Raw genomic sequence first — 19158 nt, forward strand, 5'->3', positions numbered from 1 at the left:
GCTACGCTCTTACTAATTGTCTACACCTGTCTACACCTGCATTTATAGCCCAGTCGCGCAACTGTTCACTGCGAAATTGTCTGCCTCTGTCTTTTCACGCAACTCTTGAGCATTACTTACAGTTTGATTACACGTTACGATCCACGCCTGTTTACTGACCATCGACTATTGATTTCTGTTTTGTGACCTTCGTTTTGTTTCTCGACTACGTCCCCGCCTACCGTTTTTGTACTTTTGCCCCGCTGATTGTTTCATGGTTTCGACATCATCGCCCACGACTACGCCTCTGCCTGCCGTCCGCCTGTTCATCTGCCCCGCTGACTGCTCTCCTGCTACCGGACCTCCCTGCACGCCTACCGACTACGAGATTGCCTCTTCCCTCGGCACCGTGCTTTTTGTTTGTTTTGTATTTGTTTGGCTGGATCTTCGTGTATGGACTTTGCTTGTATTGACTACGCTCCCGGGACTCGTCCCGAATAAAGCCCTAACGGGACTTTATTTTACTATTGTTTCTGAGTCGTGCATTTTGGGTCCAACCCCCACGCACCCGTCTCAGCACTGACCGCATGCTCATTGCAAGCCGCGACATCGGCGGTTCAAATCCGACCGGCCGACATTTGTCGCATGTCTTCCCCTCTCTCGCTCCCATTCTTCCTGTCTCTCTATACTATATACTGTCCAATAATGCTGAGAATTTATTTCTTAAATTGCACAGTATTTCTTTCTTTTACTATATTTTACCAAAAATACTTTCAGTAACCTTGCTTTTTTTTATACATTTATTTTTACATGTGCACGGTTGTTAGATACAGTGCTGTGAAAAGGTATTTGCCCCTTCCTGATCTCCTCTATTATAGCATATTTGTCACACTGAATGGTTTCAGATCTTTAGGCAAAATCTAATAAAACAAAGAGGACCTTAGTAAAAACAAAACACATCATTTCTTTTTAGGTTTTGTGTCACTGAATAAAGATTTAAAACACTCATATGAGCACAGTGGAAAATGTAATTGCCTTAATACTAAAAAAAAGTGGTTTCACCACTGTCACGCCCCCCTGCTGCATTTTAATACTTTCCCCTTATGCCTCCCAACAGGATGATTGGTGGGCGTGGTCCCTCTACAAGCGGCACCTGGAGTGAGTTTAATTCCGGGTTAAAGGAGCTCCAGTGTGGCTGCTTGGGGGGGCAGAATAGCATGTCGAATACCTGTCGTTGGACAGACGGCTTTTTGTTATAGTTTTTGCACCCACAACATTGCTACTCCTACTACATGCAACACTACAGCCATACTAATCTTTCACACCCCATAATAATTTACTTTAAAATAAAGAAATCGTTATCTCGTAAGCCTGTTGTCACGTGTCTCATTTTCCTGCTCACGACTTGAACAAGTCAGTCGTAACAGGAAAGTGGGGCCTCGTCCGGGATCTGATGCACATTCCCTTTGCTTATTTAGATTATTTTTGTTTTGCGACCGTAAGTTTCGGATGTCTGACTTCCTACGGGTATCGGTGATTCTATACGTGGGAAGTAGAGTCCTTGTTCGATTTAACTGTCGCAAGAGACACGCACTTAAAAATAAATAAGGAATAACCTGAACTTTTGGACACTTGATGGTGAGTATCCAGGGTGCTGACATGCAAATTATTTTGGAGCTGTGTTTATAAACCCCTGTTAGGTTGTAGCGACGTATCCTGTTTTAGGGTATCGTTGAGCATGGGTAACTTGTTTGTTGTTTTTGTGTGATTTCGCAGTTAATGGCATTTGTCCTGGGTTCACTTCCATTGTGGGGAACATGGTTTATCAATTGAACTGTGCGACATACGATTGGGCTATGTGATTAAATGATCCCGCTGCAACGTTACATGAAGACTAGGGTCGAGAAAAGAGTTAGTTTGATTACTATCAGTTAGTTTGGGGTTCGATCGTGCCTTTCAGGTATCATCACATGTTTGGCTGCTATCATGTGTTGTTTTGGCTGTGACAGGTACTGTGATAGCTTACTGACAATCTAGCTTAGATCTGGTCTTGTACATGTCATTACATAAATCAAGCTCCCTATCACCTCCCGATATCCCTTAGGATCGATAAGTTCACCATCACCATTAAAATCCAGTTTTTGTTCACATGGAGTCGACTTTGGTTTACACTCGGACATACCAAACTTCTCCAGTATTTTTGATATGTACCTATTTTGGTTCATCCTCACTTCTCCCCCACTCTGATTGAAATCAATACCTAAAAAATGTTTAAGTTTCCCTAGATCTTTCATTTTAAATTTTGCTGTCAGCATTCTCTTCACATTATTGAGTGATTCATTGTCCCTGGCTGCAATAAGTAGATCATCCACCCAAATGATTATTATTATTCTATCACTCTCTGTTCCTTTAGTGTATACACAATGGTCTGCTGGATTTTGAGTAAACCCATTTTCACTGAGGTGATCATTTAACATTCTATTCCAATTCCGTCCTGACTGTTTCAGACCATACAGTGATTTGTTCAGTTTACCGACTAGTTTTTCACCTGTCTCTGATTTTACCTCAAACCCTTCTGGTTGCTCTATGTACACTTCACAGTCAATTGGAGCATGTAAATAAGCTGTTTTAACATCCATCTGGTGGAGTTCAAGGTCATATTGAGCTGCCATCTGTATCATGGTACGAATTGATGTCATATTCGCAGTTGGAGAGAAAGTCTCCTTGTCTATTCCAGCCACTTGGCTGTAACCTTTTGCAACATATCTTGCCTTATATGTCTCAGTGTCGTCAGTATTGTTTTTGACTGCATACACCCACTTACCCCCCCACTGCATTCTTACCCATAGGCAGTGTATTCAATGTGTATGTGTTGTTTTCTCTAAGATAATTTATCTCTTCTTTCATTGCACTGGCCCAAATCTGTGATTTTGTTGAGCCCATGGCTTCATCAAAACTTTGTGGTACACCACACACCATCCTATAGCAGTAGTCAATATTGGCTAGTATTTGGTCCTCACTATCAACATCTAACACATAGTCATTCAAGTATTTTGGAGCATTCCTATCTCTCCTGGGATAACGTGTACTATGACTATCCCTTGTGTGTATGTCATCTCTTTTGTCTGTCTCTTGTGTGAGAGTCATTTCTGGATTTGCCATGTCAGACTCGTTGGAGTCTGATCAGCGATCTGGGGTTTTGGTATGGGGGATGTGTATCTCTTCTCATAAACATCATCGGTCATCATTAGATCAGTCTGAGTTTCATGTTCACTTACGCTCTTCGTAATGAACTTTACAAGCCTGTGCTTGAGTACTCTCCCTGTGTCTGGGTAGTAGACTAGTAGTGCAGGGCTGTTCTTATCAAACCCTACAAACCGCCCCTTCTCACATTTGGCATCTAGCTTTTTCTTGTCTTGCTTGTATGCATAGCATACCGATCCGAACACCCTCATTTTAGAAAGATCAGGTTTCTTCCCTGTTAACATGTAGTACGGTGTTTGCTTAATGCGACTATTGTAGCACCTGTTGCGAATTATTGCAGCAGTCATCACAGCATATGTCCACAACTCTTTAGGTAATTTGCTCTCAATAATCATACATCTCGCCATTTCGAATAGTGTTCTCCAATTTCTTTCAGCTGTACCGTTTTGATGGGGCGAGTAAGGAGCTGAGGTCTCATGTCGTATATTATTCTTAGTCAACAACTCTTGAAACTCTTTTGCTGTGTACTCTGTGCCATTGTCTGACCTAATACACTTGATTTTCCCATAGGGGGCAGTGTCTGCAATGAACTTTTCAGTTGCTTTGGTAGTATCACTCTTTGCCTTCAAAAAATACATAAATACTACACTAGTGTAATCATCTGTAAATGATAAAGCATAGCGAAAACCATCCTTTGCTTTTGGATCAATAGGACCAGATAAATCAGTGTGCACAAGCTCAAGTGCTCCCTTTGCTCTTACATCAGGTTCTCTGTTTCTACTCTGAGCAAATTTCCCTAGGGTGCAGACCTCACAGTCTAGGCTAGATCTATCAACCTTCCCCTTGATTTTCTTTCCGTCTACAACATTTTGCAGTTTAGAGACATCATCATAGTTACAGTGACCTAGGATTTCGTGCCAGGTTTGGATATCATAGCATGCATGACAACCATCATCACCATCATCACTGTAGGTGTCTAGGTAGTACAGTCTGTTATACTCTTTAATGTCAAACCTGGTCCCGTCTTTGTGGATGAGCTGGTCACTTCCTTGTTGAAAGGTCACTGAAGCGCCATTGGCTGTTGCAGTTTTCACTGAGAAAATGTCCTGTGGGTAGGATGGGATATACAGGGACTTTTTCAGTGTGGCTTTCACCCGTTTGCCCTCACTGTTCATCAGGAACACCTCCACATCACCTCTTTTTGACGCTACACCGCTGGTCCTTGTCCCATCAGTTAATTCCAAATAGTGCTTCTCTGGCTGGAAAGTGTCGTCAAAGTTCTTGAATTTTCCAATATCCGTTATTATGTGTGATGTTGCGCCTGTATCGACCATCAGGCCTCTCGGTCTCGATCCTCTGAGCTGACCGTCACTTATCTTGAATGTATATCCATGTTGTTCACCCTCGACATCAGTCGCTTGCTTCACGTCATCACTCCTTCTCCGTCTGCACGTAGCGTCTTTGTGTGTTGCACTTTTGCAAAAGCTGCACCACTGTTTCGGCCGCTCGTTCTGCTCGTTTGGGCATGCCCTGGCTATATGCCCTTTCTGGTTGCAGTTATAACAAATAATGTTCTCTCTTCCCCTCGCTCCCGAGGTCACTTTCATCACGCCGTCATAATTTGAGCTAGCATTTAGCTTCTCAGTGCTCTCGAAACTTCTCAGTTTGGTTTTGAAATCAGCAAACGTTATTTTCTCATCACCCTGCGTTATGTGGATGGAAAAAGGTTTAAACGACTCTGGCAGCCCCTTCAGAATCATTGCAATCAAAAGACCATCACTAAGAGTCTCTTTAGCATTCCTCAGTGCTGTTATAGCGGTCTCTGCACGAATAATATAGTCCGTGACACTCTCGTTAGCAGCTTTCTGCAGTGACGTTAACTCGGTGTACAAGCTAATCACACGTGGTTTCCCTTTACCTGCGTAGTGGTCCCTTAGTATTTTCAAGGCTTTTCGACCATTATCAGCCGCTTCTCTCATAACCAGGGAGAGACTTTTATCATCTAAAAATTGAATTAGTTCTGCATAAGCTTCTTCATTTTTATTTGCATCGTCCTCCCTTTCATCGCTGGGGACGGGCTCGTACAATATGGTGTCCTTCAGCCCTTGTAGACGCATGTGGCCCAAAAACTTTGTCTCCCATAACTCGTAATTCTTCATCTCCGTCGAAACACAACCTGCTCCATCGGTTTCCAACGTCCCTCCTGGGCCCATAACTAGTTGACGTTGTCATCTTAGGGCAGGATAACCGGTTTACACGTTAGTTGTATACGGGAAATAAAGCACACGCTCGCCGTCGGTCTCATTTACTGGGAAGAAGAGTTTTATTATTCACGCACTCACATATATAACCTCATGTAAAACAGTGACGTCATTAAACATACGTGAAACGTTGACGTCACGTCATCAACATAAACTAGACCACTGCATGAGAGCATAACAATTATTACATAGATTAACAGTCTTGCTTAGTTCATCTGTCACAATGGCTGGTGATCTCGACCTAATTGAAAGTGAGAAGGTAAAAACTTTTTTGAGGGAACCCTCGAATAGTATTTTTCTGTCCTTTAATGTGCTAGAACTGAGGCAGCTTGTGGTGTATTGGGATGGTAATCCCCACGGGCTGAGAAAAGCGGAGTTGCAACAAATGGTTCGGCGATTAGCCATTTGTAATTACTTTCCATTTGAGGCTGTAGATGTACCGGTTGATGGTACAGACATTCCGCCCAGTGACAAAAGCTGGGAATTGGCTTTACGCGAAATGGCGTTAAAAGAACGCGAAATGGCTTTAGAAAGGGAATTGACCTTAAAGGAAAAAATTGCAACCGAAAATTTGGAAATGGAACGGGATAAATTGCTTGAACAACGTCAATCCCGTGCAACTTTGTTGGCAAGGCCAGACTTGGATATAGAAATGGTGGGTTCCTTGTTGATGGAGGATGGTTCCACCTCACATGGTCCGTTTATGCCTGGCCTCACACGCAACTTGCGCTTACTCCCTAAATTTAGTGAGAAGGACCCTGACACCTTCTTTGTCCTATTTGAACGGTTGGCTACATCTCGTAGGTGGCCAGAGGAGGACCAAGTAGTCATGCTGCAGTCTGTACTGACAGGCAAGGCCCAAGAGGCATACTCTAGTCTTTCCCCAGAACAGACGCTGTCCTACTCTGCTGTGAAAGCTGCTGTCCTCAAAGCTTATGAGCTTGTTCCAGAAGCTTACCGTCAAAGGTTTCGTAGTTGGAGGCGGGCTGAAAAACAGTCGCATGTTGATTTTGCCCGAGAATTACTACTCCAATTTTCACGTTGGCGTACTGCAACCGGTGCCGACACATTTGAGAAACTCTGTGATCTGATAGCGCTGGAACAGTTTAAAAGTTCAGTTCCTGATTCTGTTGCAATTTATCTTACTGAACGACAAGCGCGTACAGCGTCTGACACTGCAGTGTTTGCGGACGAATTTATGTTGATTCGCCGCGGTGGGTTCGCTAATAGTCGTTCACGAAACAATGCATTACAGAATGATTCTCCTCGTGCTCGCTCCTTTAAGCCCTTTGCTGGGGGTAGGGGTGGCCCAGGGAAAGATGTTGCTGGCACAAATGGGAAGCTTGATCCTACAAGGCTTTGCTATACATGTCATCATCGAGGGCACTGGAAAGGTGAGTGTCCAAAATTTGGCCAGTCTGTTAAACCAGTGGGTTTGGCAGCAGCAACATACTGCCCTAAGCCTAACCTGTCAGAACCAAAACTTTCAGTTGGGACAACACCGCAAGATAAGCTTGCAGACTCTGACTATTCACCATATACCTCTGGTGGTTTCATATCTTTGGTAGGTCAAAACAACCTATTAAAATATTGCGGGACACGGGAGCTTCACAGTCTCTAATATCCGCAGAGGTTTTGCCCTTCTCTGCTGATTCCTTCACTGGGAACAGCGTGCTTATCCGCAGTGTTACAGGTCATATAACTGTGCCTTTGCATATAGTCAGCCTTGAGTCTGAGTGGGTCCAAGGTAATGTGGTGCTTGGTGTTTGTCCTGAGTTACCTGTTGATGGTGTTGCCCTACTACTTGGAAATGATTTGGCGGGATCGTCAAAGTTGGTTGACTCACCACCTCCAGTGGTAACTTCAGAACCCCTTGTATGTGGAATGCCCGATGAAATGGGGGTAAAGTTCCCCGAGGTGTTTGTTTCATGCGCAGTCACTCGGTCGATGACTCATGGAAAAGCCATGGCTGAACGTGACCATGTGAAACGGGACAAGAGTCAGTCATTTTCTGATCTTGGGAACACGTTTTTCGCAAATCTTGAGTCTGGTGTACCCCCGGTAGTACCTGTGCCTGAGCCAGTGGTGTCTGTAGGGGAGGCTGTCACTCCTATGCTATCATTGCTGAAGGTCTCACGGGAGGAGGTAGTTGAGGAACAGTTAAAGGATCGTAGTCTTAACCGTTTGTTCGATCAACTGGTCCCTGATGGTAAACTTTCAGGGTTGTCGCCCTGTTACTTCCTTCAAGACCATCTGCTCTGTCGAAAAAGTGGGTGTTTCGGAAAGACAATTTTGTTGGTGATGACATCATACAGGTTGTTGTCCCTACAAAATTTAGAAATGAGGTACTATATATTGCCCATAAGGGTACTGCGGGTCATACTGGAGTGAAAAAAACATACAACCGTGTTTTTGCGTGTCTGGCCTAATTTGAAGCATGATGTGGCCCAGTATATAAAAACATGCTATATCTGTCAGCTCACGGGCAAACCAAACCAAATGATGCCGGTTGCTCCCCTGTGTCCCATTCCGGTAGTAGCCAATCCTTTTGAGCATCTGATTGTGGACTGCGTAGGTCCACTTCCTCCGTCAAAAGCTGGGTGTGGTTATTTATTGACTGTTGTGTCAGTCCACACGTTATCCCGAGGCATATCCTCTGCGTTCTATCACCACACAGTCTGTACTGAAGGCGTTGACCACATTTATGTCCACCTTTGGTATTCCAAAGGTCATTCAGTCTGACCAAGGGTCTAATTTTACATCTAAGCAGTTTGCTAAGGCTCTTAAACAACTGAGAACACAACATAATGTCTCGAGTGCACGCCATCCGCAAAGTCAAGGGGTTTTAGAGCGTTTTCATCAAACGCTAAAGTCACTTTTGCGTTCATATTGCACGGAACTCTGTCGTGACTGGGAAGAAGGCCTCCCTTCGCTGTTGTTGGCCATTAGAGAGGTTGCACAAGAAAGCACAGGATTCAGTCCAAATGAGATTGTGTTTGGTCATACTGTCCGCGGTCCAGTGGCAATAGTTGCGGATGAGTGGCGGACCAAAGAGCCCCCTGAGAATGTTTTGGATTAGGTTAGTGGTTTTCGGCTACGTCTGTATCAAGCTCAGGCCGCAGCCCAGAAGGCACTGGGTAACGCCCAGTCAAAAATGAAACGTCTGTTTGACCGAGGTGCAAAACGTAGAAGTTTTAAATCCGGTGATCAGGTACTGGCCTTGTTACCGGTCCTGGGAAGCCCTTTCCAGGCTAAATTTGCAGGTCCATATGTTGTGGACCATTGTCTATCAGATTTGAACTATTTGATTCGCACTCCTGACCGTAGGAGGAGTGTTCAGCTATGTCACGTTAATTTGCTGAAGCCCTATTACAGTTCCACTACTTTAGAAACTGTAGCCAATGGTGCTGCAAAACCTCCAGGTCTGCCTCCTGAAACTGGTGTGGTTTCCTTACCTGAAGTGTATGGTAAAACTGTTAATTTGCCTGTGCTGCCTGTTACCTTAAGTGTTGCAGGTCTCGTGTCTAAGTTTGTCCAAGACGGTAGAAGGGTGGAGGAGGACATCAGAATGCCAGCGGAGGGTATGTTCCAGGGCCGGCTGAACAACTCAGATTTCCTACAAAGCTTGAGGTCTCGATTTGATTATTTATTGGTAGACCAAAGAAGAGACCTATTCACTTTAATCAATTCTCATCGTAGTTTATTTCCAGATACTCCAACGCAAACACATGTATTGAAACATGACATTGATGTGGGGACGGCCGCTCCCATCAAACAACGTTTCTATCGTGTTCCGACTCCAAAGCGGAAACATCTAGAGTCTGAAATAGACTATATGATTAAAAATGGCATTGCTGAGCCTGCATTTGCAGAATGGAGTTCACCGTGTATTTTGGTTAATAAGCCTGATGGCTCATTTCGGTTTTGCACGGACTACCGTAAAGTAAACTTATTGACTAAGTCAGATTGCTATCCCTTACCTCGTATGGAGGATTGCGTCGACCAGGTGGGTGCTGCGACGTTTGTTACGAAACTGGACTTACTTAAAGGATATTGGCAGGTGCCATTAACAACCCGTGTGCGGGAAATATCTGCTTTTATTACTCACAATGGACTATATACCTATACTGTTATGCCCTTTGGTCTCAAAAATGCCCCTTCCACATTCCAACGCCTCATGAACAAAGTACTGACTGGTCTAGAGGGTTGTGCAGTCTACTTGGATGATGTGGTTGTTTATAGCGACACCTGGCCTCAGCACGTTGAGCGTCTAGGTGCCTGCCTGGATCGGTTCGTTAAAGCCTCCTTGACTGTCAACCTCGCAAAGTGCGAGTTTGCGAAGGCAACGGTCACCTATCTGGGTAAGGTGGTTGGACAGGGGGTGGTTCGTCCAGTACAAGCTAAGGTAACAGCCATTGAAAATTACCCCACTCCTACCACAAAAAAGGAGCTTATGCGGTTCCTGGGTATGATCGGCTACTATAGAAGTTTCTGTGTAAACTTTTCAACCATTGTTGCCCCGTTGACCAGTTTGCTTAGTAGCAAAGTCAGTTTTCACTGGTCTGATGAATGTGAAGAAGCGTTCAGGTCAGCAAAAGCTTTGCTATGCAATGCACCAGTTCTTGCTGCACCTTGTTTTGATCGTCCGTTCGTCCTGCAAGTGGATGCAAGCGGGGTTGGAGTAGGCGCTGTGTTGCTGCAGCCTGACAGCACGGGTGTTGAGCATCCAGTCGCGTACTTCTCACGGAAGTTTAACGTGCATCAGTTAAAGTATTCTGTGATTGAACAGGAAGCTCTCGCATTAATTTGGGGTCTTCAACATTTCGATGTGTACATGGGCTCTGTCTCTGGACCTTTGATTATTTATACAGACCATAACCCCTTGACATTTTTAAAATCAATGTCCAACCCTAACCAGCGTTTGATGAGGTGGTCCCTTTTCTTGCAGAACTATAATCTTGATATAAGACACATCAAGGGGACGGCAAACGTATTAGCCGACACGTTGAGCCGTATGCCTGATAAAAGCCTTTAGGCCTACCCGATCTCTCGTCCCATCTGTATTCGCTTTTCTCTCTCTCTCGCTCTGCCACTGTGGCGCCGCAGTGGTATTGGGTGCAGGGGGGGAGTCTTGTTTTACAGAGGGCCTCTATGGACTGCTGGCTTGACTTGGGGCTGTCTCCTGGATTTGTCTTGGTAAACGTGAGGTTTTACCTTGGACTGTGTGAGGCACGGTCTGCTGGGTGATGGGGCCCAGTCAAGGTTTCACCTTTTAGTTAAATTGGTGGTGGTTTCAGGACCTCTTGTACTGCAATGCACTGTATTATATTGTTTATTTGACCCTGTTGGGTTTGAGGAGGGTCACCCTTGGGCGCCCCTTTTAAGGGGGGGGGGGTGTCACGCCCCCCCTGCTGCATTTTAACACTTTCCCCTTATGCCTCCCAACAGGATGATTGGTGGGCGTGGTCCCTCTACAAGCGGCACCTGGAGTGAGTTTAATTCCGGGTTAAAGGAGCTCCAGTGTGGCTGCTTGGGGGGGCAGAATAGCATGTCGAATACCTGTTGTTGGACAGACGGCTTTTTGTTATAGTTTTTGCACCCACAACATTGCTACTCCTACTACATGCAACACTACAGCCATACTAATCTTTCACACCCCATAATAATTTACTTTAAAATAAAGAAATCATTATCTCGTAAGCCTGTTGTCGCGTGTCTCATTTTCCTGCTCACGACTTGAATGAATCAGTCGTAACACCACCTTTAGCAGCAATTACTGCAACCGAGCACTTCCTATAATTTCACATCAGTCTTTGGAGGAATTTTAACCCACTCTTCTGCTTGTCAGGTTCTGTATTTTTCGTTGTCAGTTTTTGTCTAAGTTGTTAGCGATTCCATGTATTCATTCCCTTGGTACTTACCGTAGTCTGTTTCCTGGTTGTTTGATTCATTCTCCAAAATTTACATTTAAATTTTTAGCCTATCGAATGTGAACACTTTTGTGTTTTGGATCATTGTCTTCAGCTCATGGACAGATGACCAGACATTCTCTTTCAGAATTTTCTTGTACGGAGCAGAATTCATACAGTAGTTCCTTCAAGAATGGCAAGTTGTCCAGCAGACACATCATAGAGTTAACCCTTTCCAGACTGATATTTCAACAACTTTTTTTGATCATGAAACACCAAACCTATGAATATGTCTGAATTAAAGGAGCAAATTATAGGAAGTGTTTGATTGCAAATATAGAAACAAGTCCCGACTGAAAATAACAGCTCAAGGTTTTGAAACAGCTGGTAGCTGGTTGACTTAGATATTTTAACCTGTTTCGTGCATGTGCCTTAATTTTACATGTACAATTTTACTTTGTTAGAAGTTTCATTATTCTCTTAATCACAGTGAAAAAGTGTGTGTATGCACATCTTCATAAAAACAGAGGCTTATTTTATGCTGTGAAAAAATTACATGAACGTACTTTTCTTTTGATTTATTCCCACCACGAACATGAGTTGAAAACTATTGAAAGATTAGGAAGGCCACTACCATCAAATTGGCTCACATTCTAGTGATCAAGAGGTGAATTTCAGTGAGGTCTTACCCCAGCTTCATGGGTCTTCTCTGCCTGCTTGGTGGTATCACACTTTCCTGAGACTAACCCTGTTGTTTTCTACATTTGTACATGAGTTATCTGGATATGAGTATCTGCTTAGTGATTGTTATGTACTGTAATGTAATGCAATGGATAAAAGGCATTCAGGCATTGTGCGTTTTTATATTATGTTTGACGTAAGGTGGCCTGATGTGAACTCAGGCACTCAGAACTGCTGATAAGTGATCTTTCGTCTGGTATGTATTGTTTATCTCCCATGAATTGGACTTTGACATAGTGGGCAGGGTATTCACACTAACCCTGCTGTGGTTTAAATAAGAATTATATCACCTTTTCCCAGGTACAGTGTAGTTTAAAAAGGAGCGGACCAGTCTCTTCAGCTCAGCCCTGACAATCAGCATGGCCAGCCAGGACCAAGAAGAAGTAGGTGCTTTATCACTCCACGAGAAACCTTTGCCACTAAATGAAGTGAAAGAGATGCATACACTACTTACAGTACTCTGGGGTATGGTAATGAGTGATTTTCTGTGTAGTGACCATGAAGAGCTCATTTAAAGCAGTCATGTTTGGATGTGGTCATTATTAATACTTGTTTATAATGTGTATAATAGACAGTATAATATTATATTAACATAAAAAAGTGTTGCTTGAACTGAGTCACAGAGAAAGGTGCCGTTTCATTTAATTAATATTTAATGTGGGTTGAGCAAGGTTCATTCATTAAAGCAGGGGTTTCTGATCCAGGACGCCCCACCCAGGCTCAAAGGCATCCGGGGGGTAGTTGAGATTGCAGACCGGGGGGATTCTATTTGTGCACATGCAAGCTAGGCTACAGTACAGAGCAGTTAACATAGTCATAGAGAGGGCGATTATTGTCCTGCAGCCCAAATTCTCAGTGCCATCAGGTGGGGTTTGTATGTGTGTAGTACATGTGGCTGCTGCATTTGCGATTATTTGTTTCCGTTTTCAATTTTGGCTTCTCAGACTGTATCGCACCTTCGTCCAGAGTTGGTTGATTTTCATGGTGTGTCAATGGATCATTTCTTCACTGATAACTGGGATAATGTGCAGAACTTCCAGGCAAAACCTGATGATATTCTCATTGCAACATATCCAAAAGCAGGTCTGTCCATCTGTTCATCTCTGTCATTCTATTTACCTGTATGTCTCTCTGATATACTGATTTCTACCCCATTTGGTAATGCATTGCATGTGTTCATTGCTCTGTCTGTGGTTCCTATGTATTTCCGAACTGTTTTGATATTTAACCATTTGTTACCCTCTCTCAGGTACAACCTGGGTGTCCCACATGTTGGACCTTCTGTATTTTGGGAAGTCCTCCCCAAAGCGTGGGGTCTCATTACCCATCTTTGAGAGAGTCCCATTCCTGGAGATCTGCATCTCACCTCCCACAGGTCACAGATGCTCTTCAGATCAGAAATGACAAATTACACAGTTTTACAAACATATTTATACTAAAGCTACAGTGTAGATTTATCTAATTACAGTAGTTAATTGTGAACACAGCTTTCTGAAAGACTGCTCTGAACTTTTCTTTAAGAACACATGTCTTTGTCCTCTCTGGGAAAAACATATTACTAAGAATAATAATGCGTGGCAAACAATACAATTCTTGATTAAGAGCTGTCTCGCTGCCCATCTCTGAGAGAGTCCCATTCCTGGAGATCTGCATCCCAGTTCTTCCCAAAGGTCACAAAGACACTTATGATCTCAATAGCTTCACATAGGTGCCAGTTTAGAACAACACAATATACATATGCACTGGAGTAGTAGTTAACAAGGTTATTTTAGTCTGTCCAATATATGTAGGCAGGAGAGAATATACAAATGTGGCACAGAATATAATTCTTGATTTAGGAGCGGTACTCTTCTTCCCACATACAGGTGTAGAATTGGCAGATAAGATGACCACATCCCCTCGTCTCATTAAAACCCACCTTCCAGTTCAGCTTGTGCCTAAATCCTTCTGGGAACAAAAATGTAGGGTGAGTGTAGACTTTGTCTCTTGGTTCACCATTTAAGAATGTATGTATGTTCAGTCAGGTCCATAAATATTGGGACATCGACACAATTCTCCTCTTTTTGGCTCTATACACCACCACAATGGATTTGAAATGAAACGAACAAGATATGATTTAACTGCAGACTCTCAGCTTTAATTTGAGGGTATTTACATCCAAATCAGGTGAACGGTGTATGAATTATAACAGTTTCTATATGTGCCTCCCACTTTTCAAGGGACCAAAAGTAATGGGAAAATTGGCTGCTCAGCTGTTCCATGGCCAGGTGTGTGTTATTCCCTTATTATCTCATTTACAAGGAGCAGATAAAAGGTCTAGAGTTCATTTCAAGTGTGCTATTTGCATTTGGAATCTGTTGCTGTCAACTCTCAATATGAGATCCAAAGAGCTGTCACTATCAGTGAAGCAAGCCACCATTAGAGAAAAAAAATCAAAACAAACCCATCAGAGAGATGGCAAAAACATTAGGTGTGGCCAAATCAACTGTTTGAAACATTCTTAAAAAGACAGAACGCACCGGTGAGCTCAGCAACACCAAAAGACCCGGAAGACCACGGAAAACAACTGTGGTGGATGACAGAAGAATTATTTCCCTGGTGAAGAAAACCCCCTTCACAACAGTTGGCCAGATCAAGAACACTCTCCAGGAGGTAGGTGTATGTGTGTCAAAGTCAACAATCAAGAGAAGACTTCACCAGAGTGAATACAGAGGGTTCACCATTGGTGAGCCTCAAAAACAGGAAAACCTGATTAGAGTTGATCTAAAAAAGTCTTGACAGTTCTGGAACAACATCCAATGGACAGATGAGACAAAGATCAACTTGTACCAGAATGATGGGAAGAGAAGAGTATGGAGAAGGAAAGGAACTGCTCATGATCCAAAACATACCACCTCATCAGTGAAGCATGGTGGTGGTAGTGTCATGGCGTGGGCATGTATGGCTGCCAATGGAACTGGTTCCCTTGTATTTATTGATGATATGACTACTGACAAAAGCAGCAGGATGAATTCTGAAGTGTTTAGGGTAATATTATCTGCTCATTTTCAGCCAAATGCTTCAGAACTCATTGGACGGCGCTTCACAGTGCAGATGGACAATGACCCGAAGCATACTGCGAAAGCAACCAAAGAGCTTTTTAAGGCAAAGAAGTGGAATGTTATGCAATGGCCAAGTCAATCACCTGACCTGAATCCGATTGAACATGCATTTCACTTGCTGAAGACAAAACTGAAGGGAAAATGCCCCAAGAACAAGCAGGAACTGAAGACAGTTGCAGTAGAGGCCTGGCAGAGCATCACCAGGGATGACACCCAGCGTCTGGTGATGTCTATGCGTTCCAGACTTCAGGCTGTAATTGACTGCAAAGGATTTGCAACCAAGTATTAAAAAGTGAAAGTGATTTATGATTGTTAGTTTGTCCCATTACTGTTGTACCAAACTGTTGTAATTCCTACACCGTTCACCTGATTTGGATGTAAATACCCTCAAATTAACGCTGAGAGTCTGCAGTTAAATCATATCTTGTTCGTTTCATTTCAAATCCATTGTGGTGGTGTATAGAGCCAAAAAGAGGAGAATTGTGTCCATGTCCCAATATTTATGGACCTGACTGTATGTATGTGTAAAACCCCATGCTAACCCAACGACATAATTTAGCACGGGCCGCAGGTATCTGCGTGCATGTCCTTCTGGTGTTGCTGAAAGAATGTTAGAAGGGTTAAATAATAATGGCCGCTATGCGGAGAGTCTAGATCAGCCAATAAATAAACCACGTTACAAAGACAGTAGTACCACTCTGCCTCTCTACTGGTCCAGGCTGACCAAGAATCTCCACAATAGGGCCAATACATTCACTTTCGTTATCTGACTCCAATTTAAGATAGAATTTAGAAATTGGTTTTAAACATGCGCAAACTTGTGGTTACATTCGACTCCCCCTAAAATGCCACAATTACTCAATATATGCTCCCGGGATTAGCATTATTGCTGAATCTCAGTTCAGTGGAGAACATAGAGGTTGGGGGTCTAGCCAACGCAATACATGCATTATATTTTGCACAGATAGTTGCGAGCTCAGGTCAGCGTGCATTTAGAGGGCTCCTGAAAGCTAACATTGGCCTCCACTGGCTTCCTATTGCCGCATGCATCCGTTTCAAGGCCCTAGTGTTGGCATTTCAGGCTGCTAAGGGGATTGCCCCACCTTACATACAATCCCTGATCACTCCCTACTCCCCAGCTAGACCACTCCGGTCTGCCAGCTCTGGTCAGCTTACGGTTCCCTCTCTACGTGCACCTGGCGGTCGAGCTGCACGTTCACGTCTGTTTTCCGTCCTGGTTCCTCAGTGGTGGAATGACTTGCCTACCACTGTCAGAACAGCAGAATCCCCCTATTTCGACGCAGACTCAAAACCCACCTTTTCAAACTCTACCTTAGTCCTCCCTCCTGATTTCCCCTGCCCCTCCTTTCTGATATCCCTATCCTTGTCTAACCCCCCCCCCCCCAAAAAAAAACAAAAAACAAAAAAAAAAGCACTTCTGATGACAACTATGTTTAGAACAGCATTTCATGTGTATTTTGCTAGTTTCTGGATGTGATGCTTTGACTTATGGTAGAACCTATGCACTTGTAAGTCGCTTTGGATTAAAAGCGTCTGCCAAATGACTAAAATGTAAAAAATGTAAATGTAACATGACAAGAACCGACGTAAACAACATCCATGGGTTCTCTTCGCATCATATTACAAGAACCATGCACCAACAATCATTTTTACGGGCCAAGCTTGACTGCCTTCCCAACTTGGGAACTCCACTAGAGTACCAAGCTACTGATCAGTTGGTCTTTGGTCAATATTATCACCCTGAGTATTCAGTCATAATTTAGGCTGAAAAGGTACAAGATGAATTGGAGTCATGGAGATCATGCAAGTCAAAACCAAGAAGAATTTATTTACATACAGGTTATCATAGAATACAACAGTCAATTTACAGAATATACAAATTAGGAGTAGAGTTACAGAGAGAATAATCTTACCCAGCCTGGTTTGGCTACACACAGATACATACAGAATATGCTGTGTGGAAAGTTGATTACGATCTTCCGCTACACACAGACACAGAATGTACACAGTGTGGGAAGCCGGTTACGATCTTCCTCATATATACAGATAGAGAATGTGCACCGTGTGGGAAGTCGATTGCGATCTTCCCAGATTGGAATTTAGACCCCCACCTTTGGGGATTGAAAAAACAGATGATTACCAGAGAGGACATGTAGGTTTTCCCTTGAGTTATTGAAACTATGGTTTATTAAACTCCAGTTGGTATGAAATGTATCTTATCTGATTCCTTGATCATCATCCATACCAAACAGACTATCCTTATGTCTTATTATGTTGTAGTTGTCACGAAAAGTCCATCCTTAATCCAGGAGAGAAGTGAAGGGTGTAATGACAGAAGTGTCCAAATGGAGGCGCTGTGGGAGTGTCCTGAGTCTTTCCCCATAGGAAGATATTCTTTTCCCATGGCTTGGCCCAAGGCTTAATGACCCCTTTGACCTAAAAGCCCCCAGAATACACATACATTTTTTCGTGACAACTGTATTATTTAGTAAATATGTTTCTGTACCGGGCGGCACGGATGATGCAGTGGGTAGCACTGCCGCCTCACAGCAAGGAGGTCCTGGGTTCGAATCCCAGTCGGCCGGGGCCTCTCTGTGCGGAGTTTGCATGTTCTCCCCGTGTCTGCGTGGGTTTCCTCCGGGTACTTCGGTTTCCTCCCACAGTCCAAAGACATGCAGGTTAGGCTGATTGGAGAGTCTAAATTGCCTGTAGGTATGAGCGTGTGAGTGAATGGTGTGTGTGCCCTGTGATGGACTGGCGACCTGTCCAGGGTGTATTCTTACCTTTCGCCCAATGTATGCTGGGATAGGCTCCAGCCCCCCTGCGACCCTGTTCAGGATAAGCGGGTTAAGATAATGGATGGATGGATGGATTACTATATTCTGATCTGGGATAATCATGAAACATCTTTCTGAGTGATGACACAAGAGGTTAATTATTTCCGGCTTACATATGTATGTATGTATGTATGTATGTATGTATGTATCTCGCACTATTACAGAATTAAAGACTGTCACTACATCTATTCTCTAACCCCTGCAAGGCTTAGAACTGGTCAGGAATAATATTGCCATACAAACTTGCCAAATAAAGATTTGATGCTTGATGTTTGTACATGATATCTGTTGATTATCTTTCTAGTCCCCTTCTGTAATTTGTCCTGACATAAATGTGTGTTTTTGTTAATAAATTATGGGGTCTATAACTCTCTGTGATGAAACATTCTTGTCTGTAACATACTCTCTCTCCATGTTATATGAATGTTCAACTCCCATTCTATGCAGATTGTCTATGTAGCCCGCAACGCCAAGGACAATGTTGTGTCCTACTTTCATTTTGACTGTATGGATTCTATGCAGCCTGAGCCTGGAGACTGGCCTAGTTACCTGCAGAAATTCCAAGAGGGGAAATGTGAGTAAAGAAAGGAATTATTTTTGGTTAAATTAAGGTTACAATTCACAGACCATAAGAGAGAACAGTAGCTTGACCATGGGCCTGGAAATGGGGGGAGTATAATATGCATAATTATTTTGGATATCCAATCATGTGAACCCAATCATTGAGGTTTATGCTTAACAGGTCATCTCTCAGGTCATCACTGAGGACTCAAAGGCCTGCTTTCTTAAGGAGTGCCTTCACAAGGTGACACTGAATAAAACTCCTCTCCTTGGTTTCCCAGTGGTATTTGGCTCTTGGTATGACCATGTGAAAGGGTGGTGGGAGAAAAAACAAACTTACCCCAAACTCAGAGGTAAGAACTGCAGAAGTGAAGGTTATAGACATAGTAGTTAAGGGATCCTGCTGTGGAACAATAATCAACTCCTGCAACACTATGAACAATATTAACATTGACCCCAAAATAAAGAGAAATCTTGCTGAGCCATGTAGTATCGGAGAAGAGTCTGACAGAAGAAATTAATTTGATTCTTTTGTAACCAGTAG

General features: G+C 43.4%; 2 protein-coding genes across 2 annotated transcripts in view; both read left to right on the forward strand.

Annotated features, from left to right (window-relative positions):
- The window catches only part of LOC133138214 (cytosolic sulfotransferase 3-like), a 42397-nt gene that overhangs the window by 19701 nt on the left and 3538 nt on the right, over positions 1 to 19158 (forward strand). The window lies entirely within an intron of this gene.
- LOC133138216 (cytosolic sulfotransferase 3-like) lies at positions 1201 to 18882 on the forward strand. Its single transcript, XM_061256790.1, has 7 exons — positions 1201 to 1617; positions 12395 to 12477; positions 13039 to 13177; positions 13344 to 13469; positions 13960 to 14060; positions 18501 to 18627; positions 18796 to 18882. The coding sequence occupies exons 2-7, from the start codon at positions 12454 to 12456 to the stop codon at positions 18816 to 18818; spliced, it is 540 nt and encodes a 179-aa protein (XP_061112774.1). The 5' UTR covers positions 1201 to 1617; positions 12395 to 12453; the 3' UTR covers positions 18819 to 18882.

This window comes from Conger conger, chromosome 10, assembly GCF_963514075.1.
Source record: "Conger conger chromosome 10, fConCon1.1, whole genome shotgun sequence".
Lineage (NCBI taxonomy): Eukaryota > Metazoa > Chordata > Actinopteri > Anguilliformes > Congridae > Conger > Conger conger.